This window comes from Babylonia areolata, chromosome 7 (assembly GCF_041734735.1).
Source record: "Babylonia areolata isolate BAREFJ2019XMU chromosome 7, ASM4173473v1, whole genome shotgun sequence".
In the NCBI taxonomy this organism is placed as follows: domain Eukaryota; kingdom Metazoa; phylum Mollusca; class Gastropoda; order Neogastropoda; family Buccinidae; genus Babylonia; species Babylonia areolata.
In genome coordinates this window covers 20,613,590-20,631,460 of record NC_134882.1, presented here as the reverse complement: position 1 = coordinate 20,631,460, position 17,871 = coordinate 20,613,590, and the positions used below count along the sequence as shown (strand labels likewise).

Genomic DNA, 17,871 nt, shown 5'->3' with positions numbered 1-17,871 from the left:
ATATCTTACCAGGCTACGGCGACACGATTTCCAAGTTAAGGCGCGCTCGTTCTGCTGGTTTTCCGTTGGACACAGAAGGTCTGGTCAGAAAAGCGGCCACGCAGCAACAAAATGTGTTGCAACGAAACGACGAGCTGGACAGCATCAAGAGCAACGGGAGGCAGCTGTGGTCCTACCCTCAGAACATGGAGACGTCCTATGACAGCCACTTCTGCTCGAGACCCGCCGATGAAAAGATGTTTCTCCGGCCTTCGTCACCCACTCGTCGGAACAGACCTCACCCACCACAGTCAGTGTGATATCATACGTGTGTGTTGTGGCCATTTTGGAGGGAACCAAAAAAAAAAAAAAAAAAAAAAAGGAAAAAGAATGAATGAATGAATGAATGAGAGAGAGAGAGGGAAGGATGAGGTGTACCGGCGTCAGTACTAGTAGTGTGTGTGTGTGTGTGTGTGTGTGTGTGTCTGTGTGTGTGTGTGTGTGTGTGTGTGTGTGTGTGCTGAAGGCCGGAGGTTATGTGGTAGGGAGATCGAGTGGGCACAGAGCGAGAGAGAAATCTTGAAAAAAAAGTGCGCGCGCGCGAGTTTGTGTGTGTCCGGGGGTGGAGGGAGGGCTGAAGGAGGGTATGGGGGCGAAAAGAGATATCAAGGGGGCACAGAGAGAGTCAGTGAGAAAAGTGCATGTGCATGTGTTAGTGTGTATGTGTACGTACGTGTGTGTGTGTGTGTGTGTGTGTGTGTGTGTGTGTGTGTGTGTGTGTGTGTTTGTATGTCTGTCTGTCTGTGTGTGTGTGTGTGTCTCTCTCTCTCGCTCGCTCTATCACACAAGCCTGCACTGTAATATGCATACCTGAATGACCAACCAAACACAGTCAAAATCTACATCATAAACAAAATAATCATTCATGTAATCCGTATTAACGAAACCAACCATGGCCATAATCCACTTACAAAGCAACACATAATTATTACCGTAATCTTCATATTGAATAAACAAATCCGTGTCATAATCTGCATGTGAAAGAAGTTAATCATCGTTCTTGTAATCTACAGCTGAAACAAACAAGCTTCCTTTCGTTTTTATATCCACCAAGCACACGAAATTGACATTGGTTTGTGAACACGCAAATTTCCCTTTATGTATCAGTTTTCTTATTCATTAACTTATTTATTCATTCATTCATTCATTCATCAGGTTCATTCATCTGTTGTGCTTCTCGCTCAAGAACCATTTAAACTGTCACAAAGACATTGTCTTGTTGATTCTTTTATGTACATAGTCCTGTCGTGCTGATTTTTATGTGCACTTTGCCACTAAAACGACGTCGTTATTACCCCGAAGGTTTATTATGTATGACAGTTACTAATCCTTTTTTTTTTTTTTTTTTGCCAACTGTTAGAAAAAAGGTCAAAGACTTCCGACGTAGTGGCATAATATTGTCTTACAAACGTTCAAAGAAAATGAGCTCTATATGTGTCTGTCTGTTATCTGAAATCTATGTCTGTCTTTCCGTCCAATGGTCTGCATCTCCTAGTCCCACTACCGCTCCTGCTTTTCTCTCTAACTAAGCAGCATATCAGTTACTTATGCATTTTAAAAATTTTTTTTATTTATTTATTTTTTTTTTGCCAACTGTTAGAAGAAGGTCAAAGACTTCCGGCGCAGTGACAAATATTTCTTAAAAACGTTCAGTTCAAAGAAAATGAGCTCTCTAATTTCGTGTCTGTCTGTTATCTGCAATCTATGTCTGTCTTTCCGTCCTACGGTCCGCACTTCTCCCAGTATTCCTCCCTCACTGTTTCTCTCTCAGTCTCTGCCTGTCTCTGTCTCTTTGTCTCAATCTCTGTCTGTCTCTTTCTCAGTTTCTGTCTGTCTCTGTCTTTGTCTGTCTCTGTTTCTGTCTGTCTGTCTCCCCCCCCCCTCCCCCTTTCTCTCTCTCTCTGAGAAATGCATGTTTGTAAGCTTGCAGGTCTTCTCCGAAGATGAGTTGTATGCACTGTGATATTTTGTCAAAAGTTCTCTTAAGCACACATGATCATAAAGCCTGTTCCGTGTAGCCACTCGTGTGTGAAATCAAAATCCTACCACCTCGCTCAGAAGTCCAAGGGAACTACCCTTTGGCAACCCATTAGCGACTTAACATCAGAGCGGCGAACTGGCACCAGTAGTGTTTAGTCTGTAAGCTGTTTGCTTTCTGAGGTTGCACAGTCAGGATTCCCCCAGGGTTTGGTTGTGAGTCCCGTAGTTATTTATCACAACATTAAGGGACCGGAAAGAGTGTTTTTACCGGAGTGTTACGAAAGCCTAACGGACCGAGGGGTTAGGATAGGGTCTGGTAGAGAGGAATCGGGGAAAAGGGGGTCTACATAAGTTACTCTGGCTTCCGACATCTGAGAGAATAAGGTTAAAAATAGCTTGTATATGTTTCAGTTCATTGACTAGTTCTGCAACCTCCGTCCGATCGTACCCCGGCCGTACCCTTTTGACATATCTGGTGAAGAGTTTGCAATCCATTCCGCCGCCTTGTCCTGCGTTCTTCGTCTGAAACTTGCATGTTTGAAATCCCGCGTTTCAGTCGCAAGTCCCATAGTTTCCGAACATTTGTACATTATGGACGTGTGTGTGTGTGTGTGTGTGTGTGTGTGTGTGTGTGTGTGTGTGTGTGTGTGTGTGTGTGTGTGTGTGTGTGTGACGTGTGTCATGTGTGTGTGCGTGCGTGCGTGCGTGTGTGTGTGTGTGTGTGTGTGTGTGCGTGCGTGTGTGTGTGTGTGTGTGTGTGTGTGTGTGTGTGTGAGTGTGTGAGTGTGTGTGTGTGGGTGGGTGGGTGGGTGTGTGGGTGGGTGGGTGGGTGGGTGTGTGTTATTCCTGCGGACGGTGTGGAGAGGTCAAGTCAACAAAGGGCTGCCCACCACATAACAGTCCGACAAACTTGTGCTTTCCTCGTTGTGTCAGGGCACCTAGCCTAAAAAACAACAACAAAAAACCCCTACCTGTCTAGACACCGTAACCAGTCTACACGTGACATATTATTTTGTAATTATTCTCCATACCCCAATAGGAGTGAAAAGATAATTGACACTTTTAATATGAATCTCTCTCTCTCTCTCTCTCTCTCTCTCTCTCTCTCTCTCTCTCTCCAGTCTCGCGCGTCTGTGATGAGTGCGTCAGTGTATGTGTGTGTGTGTGTGACACAGTGTGTGTGTGTGTGCATGCGAACGTGCGTGCGTGCGTGCGCGAGCGCGCGCGCGCGCGCGCGCGTGTGTGTTTAGGAGAGAGATCGAGAAGGAGGATCAATGCATCGATGGTTCATCTGAAATGCACATAGGGAAGGCTATCGAAAAAGAAATGATATAGTGACGCTAACTTGGTTTGCTCCCTTCCGTAGAACAGGATTGGAGGAGGGGAGGGTAAGCTGTATCCCCATAAATCACCATGACGTCGGATATCTTGTTTTGTTATGTGTGTGTATGTGTGTGTGTGTGTGTGTGTGTGTGTGTGTGTGTGTGTGTGTGTGTGTGTGTGTTGTTTTTGTTTGTTTGTTTTTGGTGTGTTTTTTGTTTGTTTGTTTTTTTCCCTCTTATTTCAAGTTTCTTTTTTTTTCATTCTTTAAAATGTTTATTTCTTTTCTATTTCTCTACCACACCATCCCCCACCACCCACGTCTTCTCCGGACATGATATATCCCCCTGTCGCCGGTGATCTTTCTCTCATTCAATCTTTTCTTTGTCCTTCTCCCCATCGTCATTCATCACGTCGTCTTCTTTTTTTCATCTCTCTAAGCCTCTTCATCTTCTGTCTCGTTTTCACCACCCTTCTTCCTTGCCTTCTTCCCAATCTTTGTATCGAGTTAAGGCACGGTTTTCGGTGAATGCAAGTTTTCAGTGATTGCAAGTTATGAGCACAATTCACTGAGGATATATTTCTTATTTCGGTTGTTCCGATCAGGTGTCTGCGTGGTTCATTTGGTTGAGCGCCAAGCTCGCAATAAGAAAGTTGCGGCTTTGAGTCCTGGACGCCCCAAATGTGAAAAATAACATAAATTCTCATAATGCACATGCACACTAGGGGATAAAAGGGTGAATAAAGGGAGAAAACTAAAGGCGTGAGACAGAGACTGGAAGACAAAGACACGGAAGACGGGGATTGGGGAGACGCTGGGAATACGGGGAGACAGACAGACACCCCGAAGACAATATAATAAGAACATGGGAAACGGACACAATAAAGTCGTAGACAGCTGCATTGACAGACACACGGAGAGATGGAGACAAGGGGGACTCAGACAGACAGAACACTAACGGACAAAGAGAATGTTGTGAGACACGGTCGAAACTGACGTGGACACTGAGACAGTGCCAGACAAGAGGGAAAACAATCGACAAGAGGGGGCCAGTAAAGAGACTCAGACTGTGGAGACGGACAGAAAGAGACGAAAAGACACTCAGACTGTGGAGACGGACAGAAAGAAACTAGGGGTCGGTGAAGAGATTGAGACTGTGGAGATGGAAAGAAAGAGACGAGGGGTCGATAAATAGACTCAGACTGTGGAGACGGACAGAAGTGACGAGGAGCTGGTAAAGAGACTCAGACTGTGGAGACGGAAAGACAGAGACGATAGAGGGGTCGGTAAAGAGACTCAGACTGTGGAGACGGAAAGACAGAGACGATAGAGGGGTCGGTAAAGAGACTCAGACTGTGGAGACGAGACGATAGACCGGGGATCGGTAAAGAGACTCAGACTGTGGAGACGAGACGATAGACCGGGGATCGGTAAAGAGACTCAGACTGTGGAGACGGAAAGACAGAGACGATAGAGGGGTCGGTAAAGAGACTCTCGACCTCTTCCCCTAGGGGGTGGGCCGGGTAGGGGTGTGGGGTCGTGATACAGCCCCTGTGCTCTTCACACTATACACTGCTCACCTATCTAAAATCATCAACCACCACTGACAAAGTCGGTCATCATTCTTATGCCAATAACACTCGATCTGCTCAACTTAAAAAAAAAAAAAAAGCGAAACCCCCGAAAATTTGTCCTTTATCTCGCAATAAACATCCGACTGCTTCCTGGAAATTCAGAACTGAACGAGGACAAACCTGAAGCAGTGCTCACAGGAAACAATCAAAATCTCTCTTCTGTATCAAAGCTGACTCAGCTTGATCAAACTTGGCAGTACATCTATCCCTCTATGTATATATATTTTTTTTAAAGTCAGACGTGTCAAATCATCAGTGGTAGTAGCAGTCTCTCTTCTCCCCTTTCTCTTGTACTGCTCTATCGATCTGTCCTTTCGGTTTTTTTGTGCTTCAGTTCTTGTAACTAGTGCTTTCAACATGACACGTACACGTGTGTTTGCTTTGCAGGGTATTTCTGGTCAGCAGACTTCACCACATTCCCGGGTACCACAACGCGGACACAACCGTTGGAAGAGATGCCTACAGAGGTAGGTCGTCAGTTTTATTGAATGCTGTCATCACTATCTCATTCCTTTCCCACCCCGGCGCTCACGGTCTTGTGTTCATAAGTTGAAACGGACTATATCCGTCTGTCAGGATCGAGTTGTATGAATATGTTTTATTTTCATGAGCATTTGTTTCTCTTTGATGTTTATATATATATATATATATATATATATATATATATATATATATATGTGTGTGTGTGTGTGTGTGTGTGTGTGTGTAGATATATATATATATATATATAAATTATATGCACGCACAGAGAGCCTGAAAGAGAGAGGGAGATAGTTATAATTCCACTGGGAAAATGGTACCAAACTGGTGAGTGCCACCGGTGCCACCCATTTGAAGACATACAGTTTTAATTGCATCGGGTTTCCTGATCAACACCCCCAAATATCTATTTCTGACTAAATCGTTGTCTTCATTTGTCGGAGCGAAAATTGTCCTGCCATATAATCTCAAACCAAAAAATGGACATCCATTGATTACAAATCAAACAGTTCCAGATCCAGCATTCCGTTCTCACAACATGTATGGGAACGCGTAGAGTGTGACTTCATGCGCTGGCGTGAAAAAAAAAAACAACAACAAAAAACAAGAGGCAAAGCCTTCAAGACTCACTTGTGCTTCACGCTTTATCCTGTAAAGGAATCATTAGGAGGGAAAAAAGGAGATTTTAAAAATGGTTGAAAAGTGCTCTGTATTAAATATGATGGATAAGCTTGGGAGAAGAAAAAAGAAAAGAAAAGAAAAAAAATGTAACGTTTAAGATGAGAAAGATCAGTTTAAAGCAAATTAAGACCCCTAGCATTAATTACAGAGTAATTTCCCCTTTTTTACTATCTGCACCAAAACGTTTGCAAAATGAATAAAACTTCCATGCTTAGCAAGAGAAGTTCCGGTTTGAACAAAAAATGATAATAATGACTGCTCTTGTTGTTGGGTCAGACAGATCAAAGTGCCAAGTTTAGAGAATATAAAAAATATGAATATAACAGTAAATGCAGTTTGCATATAATTAGGCTTCATTTTTTATTTGTTTGTGCCATCCCAGAGGTGCAATATTGTTTTAAAGAAGATGACTGGAAAGAACTGAAATTTTCCTATTTTTATGCCTAATTTGGTGTCAACTGACAAAGTATTTGCAGAGAAAATGTCAATGTTAAAGTTTACCACAGACACACACACACACACACACACACACAGACAACCGAACACCGGGTTAAAACATAGACTCACTTTGTTTACACAAGTGAGTCAAAAAAGGAAATCCAGAACAGCGACAACCGCAACAGATAGACACGGGAAGTAACTGTGACTTTCATCCCTTCTTTTCAACATCACTGAGTCATTCAGCGATCAGGCCTTTTCTGACAACATGAAATGATTCATGTGAACGATTGTGTGTCGTGTGACAGAACTTTCGAGCTGTTGGAGTTGACTGAGTTGACCGACCTGAACTGAAGATGGGGTTTTGCGGAATAAGGTTTTTCTTTATTATTATCTTTCAAAGTCTTCTATTTTCATTAAAATTTTTTTTCTATTTTTACTTTTTTTCTTTTTCTTTTGTAAACCGGTGTAACAACCTCAAACTACCCCCATGTGCTATGTTTTAACCCCCACCCCCCAGGTCCCCCCGTGTCATTCACAGTGCCCCCTCCTCCTCCCACCTCATCCCCTAGTTTGAAATTACCCCCTTTCTATGCCGGGTTGATCAAGCTATTGTTAAAGGAAGGGAGAGGGGTGGAGTCATTCTGAGCATATACACACCCCACCCTCCCGCCCCGTTATATCTCGGGGCGTTTTTTGTTTGTTTGTTTGTTTTTTTGTGTGTTTGTGTGTGTTTTTTTTGTTTTGTTTGTTTGTGTGTGTGTGTGTGTGTGTGTGTGTGTGTTTCAGTTTCAACTGATGAAGTGTCAATGTGTGGACTGATCAATATGTGGAGAGCAGATTCCTGATGTTTGTATAAACCCACGGTGCACTGATCAGGCCTTGAGATCCCAGTCCCATTTTTGTGTAAAACATTAACATAAAACACTGGGTGCTCAGATATCTTACTGGAGGCAAACATGGGGGAATTCAATTTTGATATCCTATATCGGTTCTGACTGATTTACCTTATGGGTCGATTTCAAGCTAGCCTAGAATGACCCACATATCCGTCAAAAGCAGGATGGGTAACATCCAACGAGGAGGGTCAGCCTTGACTAGTTGAAGTTTACTCCCGGCAGTGGTCATTTAAACTTAGTCTACATAGACCCTGTATAAAGTGGCAAGACAGGGTCTCCAACCTCCAGGTCCTAGAGAGGAGTGGCCTGCCCAGCATCGAAAGCCTACTGATCCAGTACCAGCTACGCTGGACAGGACACGTTGTCCGCATGACAGACAGCAGCATCCCGAAGATGCTCTTGTATGGCCAGCTGAAGGAAGGCCACCGCGAACTTGGTAGACCCTGCAAGCGCTTCAAGGACACCTTGAAAACAAACTTCAAAGCCTGTGACATAGACATCGCTTCCTGGGAAACTGATGCCCTTGACCGCTTTTTCTGGAGGATGCTGTGTTCTCGTGGCATAAAGTTGTTTGAAAACAAGAGAACGCTGGCCATTAAGGAGAAGCATGAGCGAAGCAGGACTCAACTTCTGGAGACATTTTCCCTTGCAACACCTGTGGGAAGTGCTGCGCATCCAGAATCGGCTTCTTCTCCCATATGAGGACACACACCGACAGATAAGCCTGCCTGCCTACTCATCCGTCGGACCGACGGGAGACTCCATCATCAAGACGCTGGGGTTAATCCAGGCTGGCGAGGTATTACCCTGTTGAAAAACCATCAGGGGTATGAATAACAGGCTGCTACACTGGTATTTAAACATAAAAGTAACACCACTGATCGCTGAGGAGATGGCAGATGGAGAAATAAATAAATGAATAAATAAATAAACTAATCAACACAACATTATGACCACCGTAGCGAGGACACTCCATGTCTTTTTTTCTTTTTTTTTTCTTTACAAACCCCGCAATGATTTTAACTGAGATAATGATGGTGGCAGTATATATACATTTCATGTTGCAGAATAAATGGAATATGTTGTGCAGTGGATGCCAGCCTCCCTGTAGACCTGAGAGAACAGAGATTAGCGGCACGTCAGAAATACGTCGGTCGACAGAACGGGGCATGGGGCAGCTCCTTCAAAGACCCCAAGGTAAAAATAAATAAATAAATAAATAAATAGATAGATGAATATATGAAATTAATGAGGAAATAAATGAAGAAATGAATTCAAGAAAAAAGGATGTTCAAGTAACCTCCCATTTCAACATCTGTACAAATTTGCTATGGTGCCAGAACCTCCAATGTATTATGCCCAAAACTTGTCAGTAAAATAGGTACTTGAATTTAGGATGTGAAAAATCTATTTATAGAGGGTTCATAATCCCTTTGTTAATCACTGAAAATATGCAGTATGTACCATTCCATAAAACCGAGCATGGTTACCCGAACAGTGAGTTAAAAAGGAGTTTACATCTTACACGCCACTTAAGATAATATATGTGAGAAGTGTAGGTTCCTGATAGGTTAGAAATCATAGGGTTACCAAAGACCAACAGACGTTGGAATCTTAACACAATTTTTAAATTTTTTTTTAATGTATTTATCTATTTATTTCTGAAAATATCTAACGCATCAATGGAGGAGATTGATTTGAGATACATTACAGATTGACAAATGGCTGATAATAATTATTATTAATGTCTATTATTTATTTATTTATTTACTTATTTATTTTAATTTTATTTATTTATTCGGGTTTTTTTTGTTTTGTTTTTGGTTTGGTTTTATTATTTTATTTTATGTTATCTTTTTTTTTTCTCAAGGCCTGACTAAGCGCGTTTGGTTACGCTGCTGGTCAGGCATCTGCTTGGCAGATGTGGTGTAGCGTGTATGGATTTGTCCGAACGCAGTGACGCCTCTTTGAGCTACTGATACTGATACTTACACATACTAGACTACATAACTTCACGTTAGCTATTTGTCAATCTGTAATGCATCTGAACCCGATCTCCTCCACTGATGAGTTATATATTTTCAGAGGACCCTGCAGTTATTTTACACTTTCTTCCTTGCAATATTTCCTCTATAAAGAATCTGAGTTTTCTAAATACTATGTCTTTCTGTGCATTGTACACATCTTTCTGTCTCTTTCTCTCTGTGTGTGTGTGTGTGTGTGTGTGTGTGTGTGTGTGTGTGTGTGTGTGCAGTATGTGTGTGAGTTGTGTGCGTGTGTGTGTGTGTGTGTGTGTGTGTGTGTGTGTGTGTGTGTGTGCATCTATCTGTGTGTCGGTGCGTATTAATTGAGTGCAGTGTTTAAAGGAACAGTTCGCAGGCAGGTCCAGACAGGCTGCTGAGGCATGGCTGAAGATTGCTGATGAGAAAGGTACATGTACATGTGTTGATGTTGGTGTCTTCATTCCTGTGTGTATATAAACTGTCTTGACACATGCACACACATATCATATCATATATATATATGTTGTTGTTGTTTTGTTGTTTTGGGGTTTTTTTAGGGAGTGGTGGGGGGGGGGGGGGGGTTGTCTTTCTTTTTGATATGCCTCTGAGGAAGGCCACAGGCGAAAATATTGAGAAAATCATTTGGACTTGTTGCATGGTTCATGTTCTCCATTTTGTACACTTGGTATACTTGTTGATTCTTGTGAATTCATTCACATGTTCAGACACAATCTGAACATGACATCCATTCATGTGCACGCAATATATAGATAGATAGATAGATTGATAGATTTGTATTGTAAACACATGATGCATGCACACATGCACACCACACACACAATTACATATCTTGTGTACACAACAGCTGCATTTTATTCCAGCTCTGTTCACAGCTTTTGACCTTCCATCTCCTGTTAAGCTTACGATGCAGTCTCACTTTGAACGTTACTTTGAACCATATGATTATGTTTTATATCCTTCAGACAGATACGCTGAATTTTGAGAAACAGTACATGGTTATTAGGTATGCTGTTTCCATAGCCAGTAAACACTGTCACTTTTCGGCATGCTTGCTTAATCATCTGTGGGGTGGAGTGGTGGTATAGTGGTAACATGTCCAGCCAAGGAAGAGAAGGAATCTGAGGGTACTGGATTAAATCCCACATGTAGCAGAACTTTCCTCTTCTCCTCCACTAGACCCTGAGTGTTTGTGTGGACACTGGTCATTTGGATGAGATGATAAACCAAGGTCCTGGCATGTGCAGCATGCACCCATTCCTTAGCACGGCAGTTGTTAGCTTATTGCTCCAGTTTATGTGTACATGTATAACATGCTTTCTGAATAAAAATTTGTTGAAACCAAAAAAGCTCTTGGCAACAAAAGGGTTGTCCCTGGCAAAATTCTGTTGAAAAATAATCTTTTAATAGAAAAACGAATGCACCTGCAGACAGAGAGAAAAAAAAAAGTATATGGTTAGTGCTGCACAGTGGCAGCGCACCCCCAGGGAGAGAGCAGCGCATATTTCACACAGAAATCAGTGTGACAAAAATGTAATACAATACAACAACAACAACAACAACAAAATAATGATAATAAAAAGAAAAAGAAAAAAAGTTCTATACAATTGTGCTTCAAAAGTTTATTATCTTTTTTTCTCTCCTTCTTTTTTAAAGACTATTCTGCAAAGGATTTTAACAGTTTTGTTGTTTGTTATTTTATGAAGAAAAAAATCACTGATCCTGTAATGCAAAAAAAGAAAAAAAAGAAAAGAAAAAAAGCCATTCCTTTCCCCTTTTTTAAAAAAAGGTCATGTATAAATAATGATCCTGTAATGCTAAAATGGGATCTGTAAAAATCAGCTTTGTGATGTTGTTATTCATTGGAGACAAACACAAATCAGTTCTTAGAAAGAAAGAAAATTGTTGAACAATAGTAATTTTTTTAAAGACAAGTATATGTTTAATTTACTCTTATTCTCCCTTTTATTATTCTTATTTGCTCTCTTCATTCTCATTTGCTCTGAGTCTAATGCTCGATCTCCTTTTTTCCTGATAATTCCTCACCCCCTTCCTGTATCTCTGCTGCTTTATAGATCTCACTATATCCCTTTTATTTTTCTAGTTCTTCCTCTTCTCCTTCCTAACACTGTCTCTCCATACACCAATCCCTTCTTGATTCCACATCACATTTTCTTTCTTCTTGTTTTTTCCCCTGCAGATCATGAAAAGGTGTTCAATGCCATACATGAGGATGAGGAACGTGAAAGAAATTGGGTAAAATTTATCACTTCCTGTGTGTGTGTGTGTGTGTGTGTGTGTGTGTGTGTGTGTGTGTGTGTGTGTGTGTGTGTGTGTGTGTGTGTGTGTGTGTATGAGAGAGAGAGAAATTGGGTATAATTTATTACTTCCTGTGTGTGTGTGTGTGTGTGTGTGTACATCTATCTCTGTATATACATACATATATATATACATGTACACACACACACACACACACACACACACACACACATATATATATATATACATATATATAATATTAAAAAATGCATCTATAATAATGCTACTAAATATAATCAAGATTTATGTCTCTCTTTCTACTCCATTAAGTTTGTTATTTTTTCAGTTTCTTGAACAACTGTTCTGTCTGTCTGTATGCCAGGTCCATGTCAACAGTATCATGATAGTTATAGAATGTATGAGTATGCTGGTGTGCTTTTGTATTTTTTATGCATGTTATATCTGCATGCACAGATGTGCATGCCAATGTATGTAATTATATTTGTGAGAGAAAAATAGACAGACAGATACACTGAGTGTCTGCATGCAATCATGTACACTCACGCAGCTGCTTTGTCAGCCTGTGTTAGTACTCAGTCTATGTTCTGACATTTGACGCTATTTTATAATGAATGTAGGAGTATAGTTTTCATTTTTCTGTGCAGACCATGAACCAGAGCGCTCGATCCAAGACTGCATATCCCTCTTTGACGAGGTGGCTGCGATATGCAGGAGCCAGAGGTATAATGATAAGTAATTATAGTTATGAACAAACAAAAGTAAATCTTTAATAGTGTTCATGTTTGCAGTTGCAACAGTAGCTTCTAAAGTAGCTGTAGTAAGAATCAGCAACAGTAGAAGCGGTACTTATAATAAATCTAGTTACTGATATTAGTAATAATCAGTTAGGGTGCTCAAGGTAGAACTAACAACAGTTGCAATGGTAACAGTGGCCATTACGAATATCAGTAAACAAAAATTATATGTAAAAGTCTTCACAATTATAACAGTTATCACTTATTGTGAGAAGGCATAAAATTGACAAAAAAACCCCAAAACATTTAGAACAGAGCATTTGCATGAAAGAAACCACACATTACATCATAGATAGTCAGTGCACTACAATAAAGATGACGGCATGTACATTCATTCAATCAGTCATAATATATTATGTGTTGCTCAAGTTTACCCTTGCCCAATGCTAAATTCTGTTATTTACCAGTTATCTTTACTTTGACAACTCCTTGAAACTGAAAACTTGAGATACCATGGATGGACAAATATAAAGCACTGAAAATCTGACCACATGTCTCCAGAGGTAAAAAAAACAAAACAAAAAACAAAAAAAACAACAAAAAAAAACAAACAACTTTACTCTATCTGGCACAGCAGCTGGTTCCATCCACCTGAGAATCTTTATATGGAACCCAGCTGTGGTAACTCAAAGTGAAAGGAGGATTGATTTAGTATGCTCTCCCTTTCCCCTGCCATTCACCTTCTTGATATCTTAGGAAAAGTCTTGTTTACACTGACAGAAGGGTTATGTTCATTGTATATCAAGTTTAACATTTACCATAACTCATACACTCTCATTTAAATTTTCATAACTCAGTCAGTTTTGCAACTATTTCATTGAAATTTGATGACTTAATCATTTATGATTTTTTGCAGATTCCCACCAAAAAAGGGGGTGTTGTTTTGTTTGTAAACAAAGGAGCAAATGAACAATGAAATTGTTGTTTAATAAATAATTTTTCTGCTAGCCCAGCCAACCCACAAAGGGGCCGTTTCAGTGGTGAATACACACCTATTACATAATAAAACAAAAGCCAGTATAAAGTATACCAGAATACATGAAAAGGTAAATTATAATAATGTTAAACTGACCAAATGTACAATGTCCTGTTAAGTTCTTATACATTTAAATCAATCAAAAATATTCACTTCCTTCAGTAACAGAAAAACCGTATTTGGAGGAACATCTTGGAACAAGGTTATATATTAATAATTATTTTCAATAGAGAAGGAGAGAAAAAAAAGGGGTCTACATGCTCACACTCACACACACATTTTCCTGTGTGGTGTGTGCAGAATCCAGCATGTTTGACGAAGTGACGCAGTCTCTGGAGGCGCGAAGAGACAAGGGCTACAGGCCTCCCAGCAGCCCCAACCCTTTCCATGGGAGGTCCGCAATATCGGACATCAGCTCCACACACTCACCTGGCGACTATGTGTCCTATCTCAAAGTGCGGTTCTAGAACGAGAAGCTTGCTTAGGGAGGGGAGAGGTGGGGGGTAGCTCCATACACTCACTTGGTGACTATGTGTCCTATCTCAAAGTGCGGTTCAAGAACGAGAAGGCTGCTTGGTGATGATGTTTGGCTTTTTTAGCTCCATACACTCACTTGGTGACTATGTGTCCTATCTCAAAGTGCGGTTCTAGAATGAGAAGCTTGCTTAGGGAGGGGAGAGGCGGGGGGTAGCTCCATACACTCACTTGGCGACTATGTGTCCTATCTGAAAGTACGGTTCTAGAACGAGAAGCTTGCTTAGGGAGGGGAGAAGTGGGGGGTAGCTCCATACACTCACTTGGTGACTATGTGTCCTATCTCAAAGTGCGGTTCAAGAACGAGAAGGTTGTTTGGTGATGATGTTTGGCTTTTTTAGCTCCCTACACTCACTTGGCGACTATGTGTCCCATCTCAGAGTACGGTTTAGAATGAGAAGGTTGCTTAGTGATGATGTTTGTTTTTTAGCTCCATACACTCACTTGGTGACTGTGTCCTATCTCAAAGTGCGGTTCAAGAATGAGGTTGCTTAGGGAGGGGGGATGTGGGGGGTAGCTCCATACACTCACTTGGCGACTATGTGTCCCATCTCAGAGTATGGTTCTAGAATGAGAAGGTTGCTTAGTGATGATGTTTGTTTTTGTTTTTTAGCTCCATACACTTACTTGGTGACTATGTGTCGCATCTCTAGAACGAGAAGTTTGCTTGTGATGGTGGTTTTGTTTGCTTTGTTTTTCAGCTCATACTCTCACTTGGCGAGTATGTGTCCCATCTCAAAGTGCGGTTCGAGAACGAGAAGTTTGCTTAATGATGTTTTTTAAAAAAATATTCCTGACTAACTCCCATGTGTACTCTTACATGGTATAAAGATTGCTGAAATATATGTGTCCATTCATGTGTATGCGTGTTTGTGAACAAACAAAATGAATTTTTGGCTTTCTGGGGGTTACAATGCAAGCATAACACTTTAAAAAAAAAAAAAAAAAAAAAAATTCTGACCATCTCCCATCTATACTCTGACAGGGTAAAGATGGTTGAAATATATGTGTGCATTCCTGTGTATGTGTGTTTGTGAACAAACAAAAGGAATTTTTGGCTTTCTGAGAGTTACAAAGCAACACTTTCTTTCTTTTCTCTTTTTTTTCTTTTTTTATATTCCGAACCAACACCCACCTGTACTCTTACAGGATATGAAGATGGTTGAAATATGTGTGTGCATTTGTGTGTATGTGTGTTTGTTAACAAATGAGTTTTTTTTAGGTTTTTTTTTTTTTTTTTTTTTGCATTTTGAGGTTTGCAAAACAAGCACAACAATTTCTTCTTTTTTTTCTTCTTTTTTCTTTCATTTTCCTGTCAAGCCCTAAAGTGTAGAGCGAGTGAGTGTGAGTGTTTTTTTTTTTTGTTTTGTTTTTTCAAACACACAGCTCATGATATGTTACAAGTCAAAATACTCACAGATTCTGAGCTAATACATTATTGATGAGATGCATTTTTAATGCATTTTTAAGCCAGATTGTTTCATGTATGGGATGATTATTTTGCTAATACATGAAGTCACAAGTGTGTGTATAGAGTACAAAACAGTTGTGATTAAACAGATAGAAACTTGGAATGTAAGTTGATTTCTAACAAGAAATGTGCTAAGACCAATCATTGAACTTTCTTATTCTTATCTGTAGTTTCTCTTATTTTCAACAGTGTGATTGAAGTGTCAAATGTATGTGTTACCGACAAAGCAAGTGTATTTTTTCGTCTCTGTTTTACTTGTGTTTTCCTAGTCACACACTGATATTACATTTGTTGCATTGAATGTTTTGTGCTACACATGACTCAAATTAAATATTATATAAAGATATACATGTTTGCATACATGTATGTTGTTATCTGAAACTGTTTCTTTTTTTCCTTTAAAATTTTTTTTTCCTTTATTTATTTATTTATTTATTTTTTTTAAAGATTTCTCCATTTTGGTAAGGACACCATTGCAGTCTACACCTTTTTAAAAGCACGATTCTGCGGTTTGGTCTGTATTACAGTCAGATTTCAGTTCAAATCAGTATGAAACAGTGCACTGAATGAGTGGTGATTTCTGATCAGTGAAGCCTAATTAAAGCAGCAAAAGGCAAATTTGCAATATGAAGTATAAAAGAAAGTAAACTGAAATGGTTTCAGTTAAGAACAATTCATAGAATACTGGCAACAAATATAATTCTTGGAAAAAAAAGAGGCAAATTTGCTGCAGCCTCAAGTATATTTTCATGGCAACCCAAGCAAGAGCAGCAAGACCAAATCTTAACTTTGAAATCAGATTATTTCAACTACTTAACAGGAACAGAAACGGTGGATAGGAAGTGGTTTCACCTTTTAAAAAACATAAATGTCTTCTGCATCTGTAGCAGAGAGAGATTTCATGCATGTGTGATTTTAAAGTAAACTCACTGCTTACAAGGAGTCTGATTTTTTGTTGTTTTCTTGTTATTATTAATTTTGTTCATTTATGTTTTGTTTTTGTTTTGTTTTTCAAACATGACCAGCAGGGACATGGGAATATCCATGATTCATTAATCTCACAAATTAATCAAAATCAGGGTATCTAACCACAATTCATTCTTACAAATTACTGAAGGTGTGTGAGATAATTATTCACACAGCTGACAGCAAAATATTTCATCTAAATCATCTCTGTTGTACGACTTCTTGAACAGAGTCTGCCTCATAACCTTGGCATAATATCAGTTAGGAAGTGTGTGTGTGGTGTGTATGTACATGCATGCACACACATAGACCTTCTGATTTTGACGGAGCACCAGCAACAATGACGAGCATTTTTTTTTTTTTTTTTTTTTTTGTGGCCTCTGCATTTCTCCAGTTCCATTGGTCACATGTTCATGTCACCAAGTCATATATCAAATAAATGATATATATATATGGTACACTCAGTTGGAAACAACAGAAAACATCCTATACACTGTTTCTACTTCCTGAACACTGATTTTTACAGCAGCATGTTTCTTTTATTTTGTTTCTGTGCTGTTTTGTTGTTGTTGTTTTTGGGTTTTTTTTTTTTTTTTCATTCACTTAATAATCGATTAAGCCATTGACTTTACTGTCATTCAATTCTGGTTAACTGAACAAAATTTAATTGAACCAATGACAGCAATTGTTTTGTTTGTTTGTTTTGTTTTCTGTTTCGTTGTTGTTTTGTTGTTTCTTTCTTTTCTTTTTTTTGGGGTGTGGGGTGTGGGGGGGTGGGGGTGGGGTTAGTTTTGTGGTGGTTTTTTTGTTTTTGTTTTAGAGGCATAAAAAGAGTGATGGCCTAGAGGTAACGCGTCCGCCTAGGAAGCCAGAGAATCTGAGCATGCTGGTTCGAATCACAGCTCAGCCGTCGATATTTTCTCCCCCTCCACTAGACCTTGAGTGGTGGTCTGGACGCTAGTCATTCGGATGAGATGATAAACCGAGGTCCCGTGTGCAGCATGCACTTAGCACATGTAAAAAAACCCATGGCAACAAAAGGGTTGTTCCTGGCAAAATTATGTAGAAAAATCCACTTCGATAGGAAAAACAAAAAAAAACTGCACGCAGGAAAAAATACAAAAAAAAAAAAAGAAAAAAAAAAGTGTGGCACTGTAGTGTAGTGACACACTCTCCCTGGGGAGAGCAGCCCGAATTTCACACAGAGAAATCTGCTGTGATAAAAAGAAATACAAATACAAATAGAAAATAAATTCATAACACACTGAACACATGAGTCTAGTTAAGTCCTTTTGCCATTGTGTTTACAAGGCCTAATGTTTCTTACCGTTGCTGACAGGTCAGTTTTTCTTCCTTT

The 17,871-nt window shown here is 39.9% G+C and overlaps 1 protein-coding gene across 1 annotated transcript; it reads left to right on the top strand.

The window, feature by feature from the left end:
- Nucleotides 1-212: 212 nt before the first annotated feature.
- LOC143283792 (uncharacterized) lies at nucleotides 213-17,103 on the top strand. The gene is made up of 7 exons (XM_076590161.1): nucleotides 213-289; nucleotides 5,362-5,441; nucleotides 8,563-8,669; nucleotides 9,839-9,902; nucleotides 11,694-11,749; nucleotides 12,418-12,493; nucleotides 13,844-17,103. Exons 1-7 carry the CDS (start codon nucleotides 237-239, stop codon nucleotides 14,008-14,010), a joined length of 603 nt encoding a protein of 200 aa, XP_076446276.1. The 5' UTR covers nucleotides 213-236; the 3' UTR covers nucleotides 14,011-17,103.
- Nucleotides 17,104-17,871: the final 768 nt, after the last annotated feature.

Excerpts from the sequence above, each read along its gene's own strand:
- LOC143283792 (XM_076590161.1), top strand. The coding sequence starts at position 237 with ATGTTTCTCCGGCCTTCGTCACCCACTCGTCGGAACAGACCTCACCCA. Across the intron at positions 5,442-8,562 it reads TGGAAGAGATGCCTACAGAG|TGGATGCCAGCCTCCCTGTA; the intron begins GTAGGTCGTCAG and ends TATGTTGTGCAG. Across the intron at positions 12,494-13,843 it reads GCGATATGCAGGAGCCAGAG|AATCCAGCATGTTTGACGAA; the intron begins GTATAATGATAA and ends TGGTGTGTGCAG.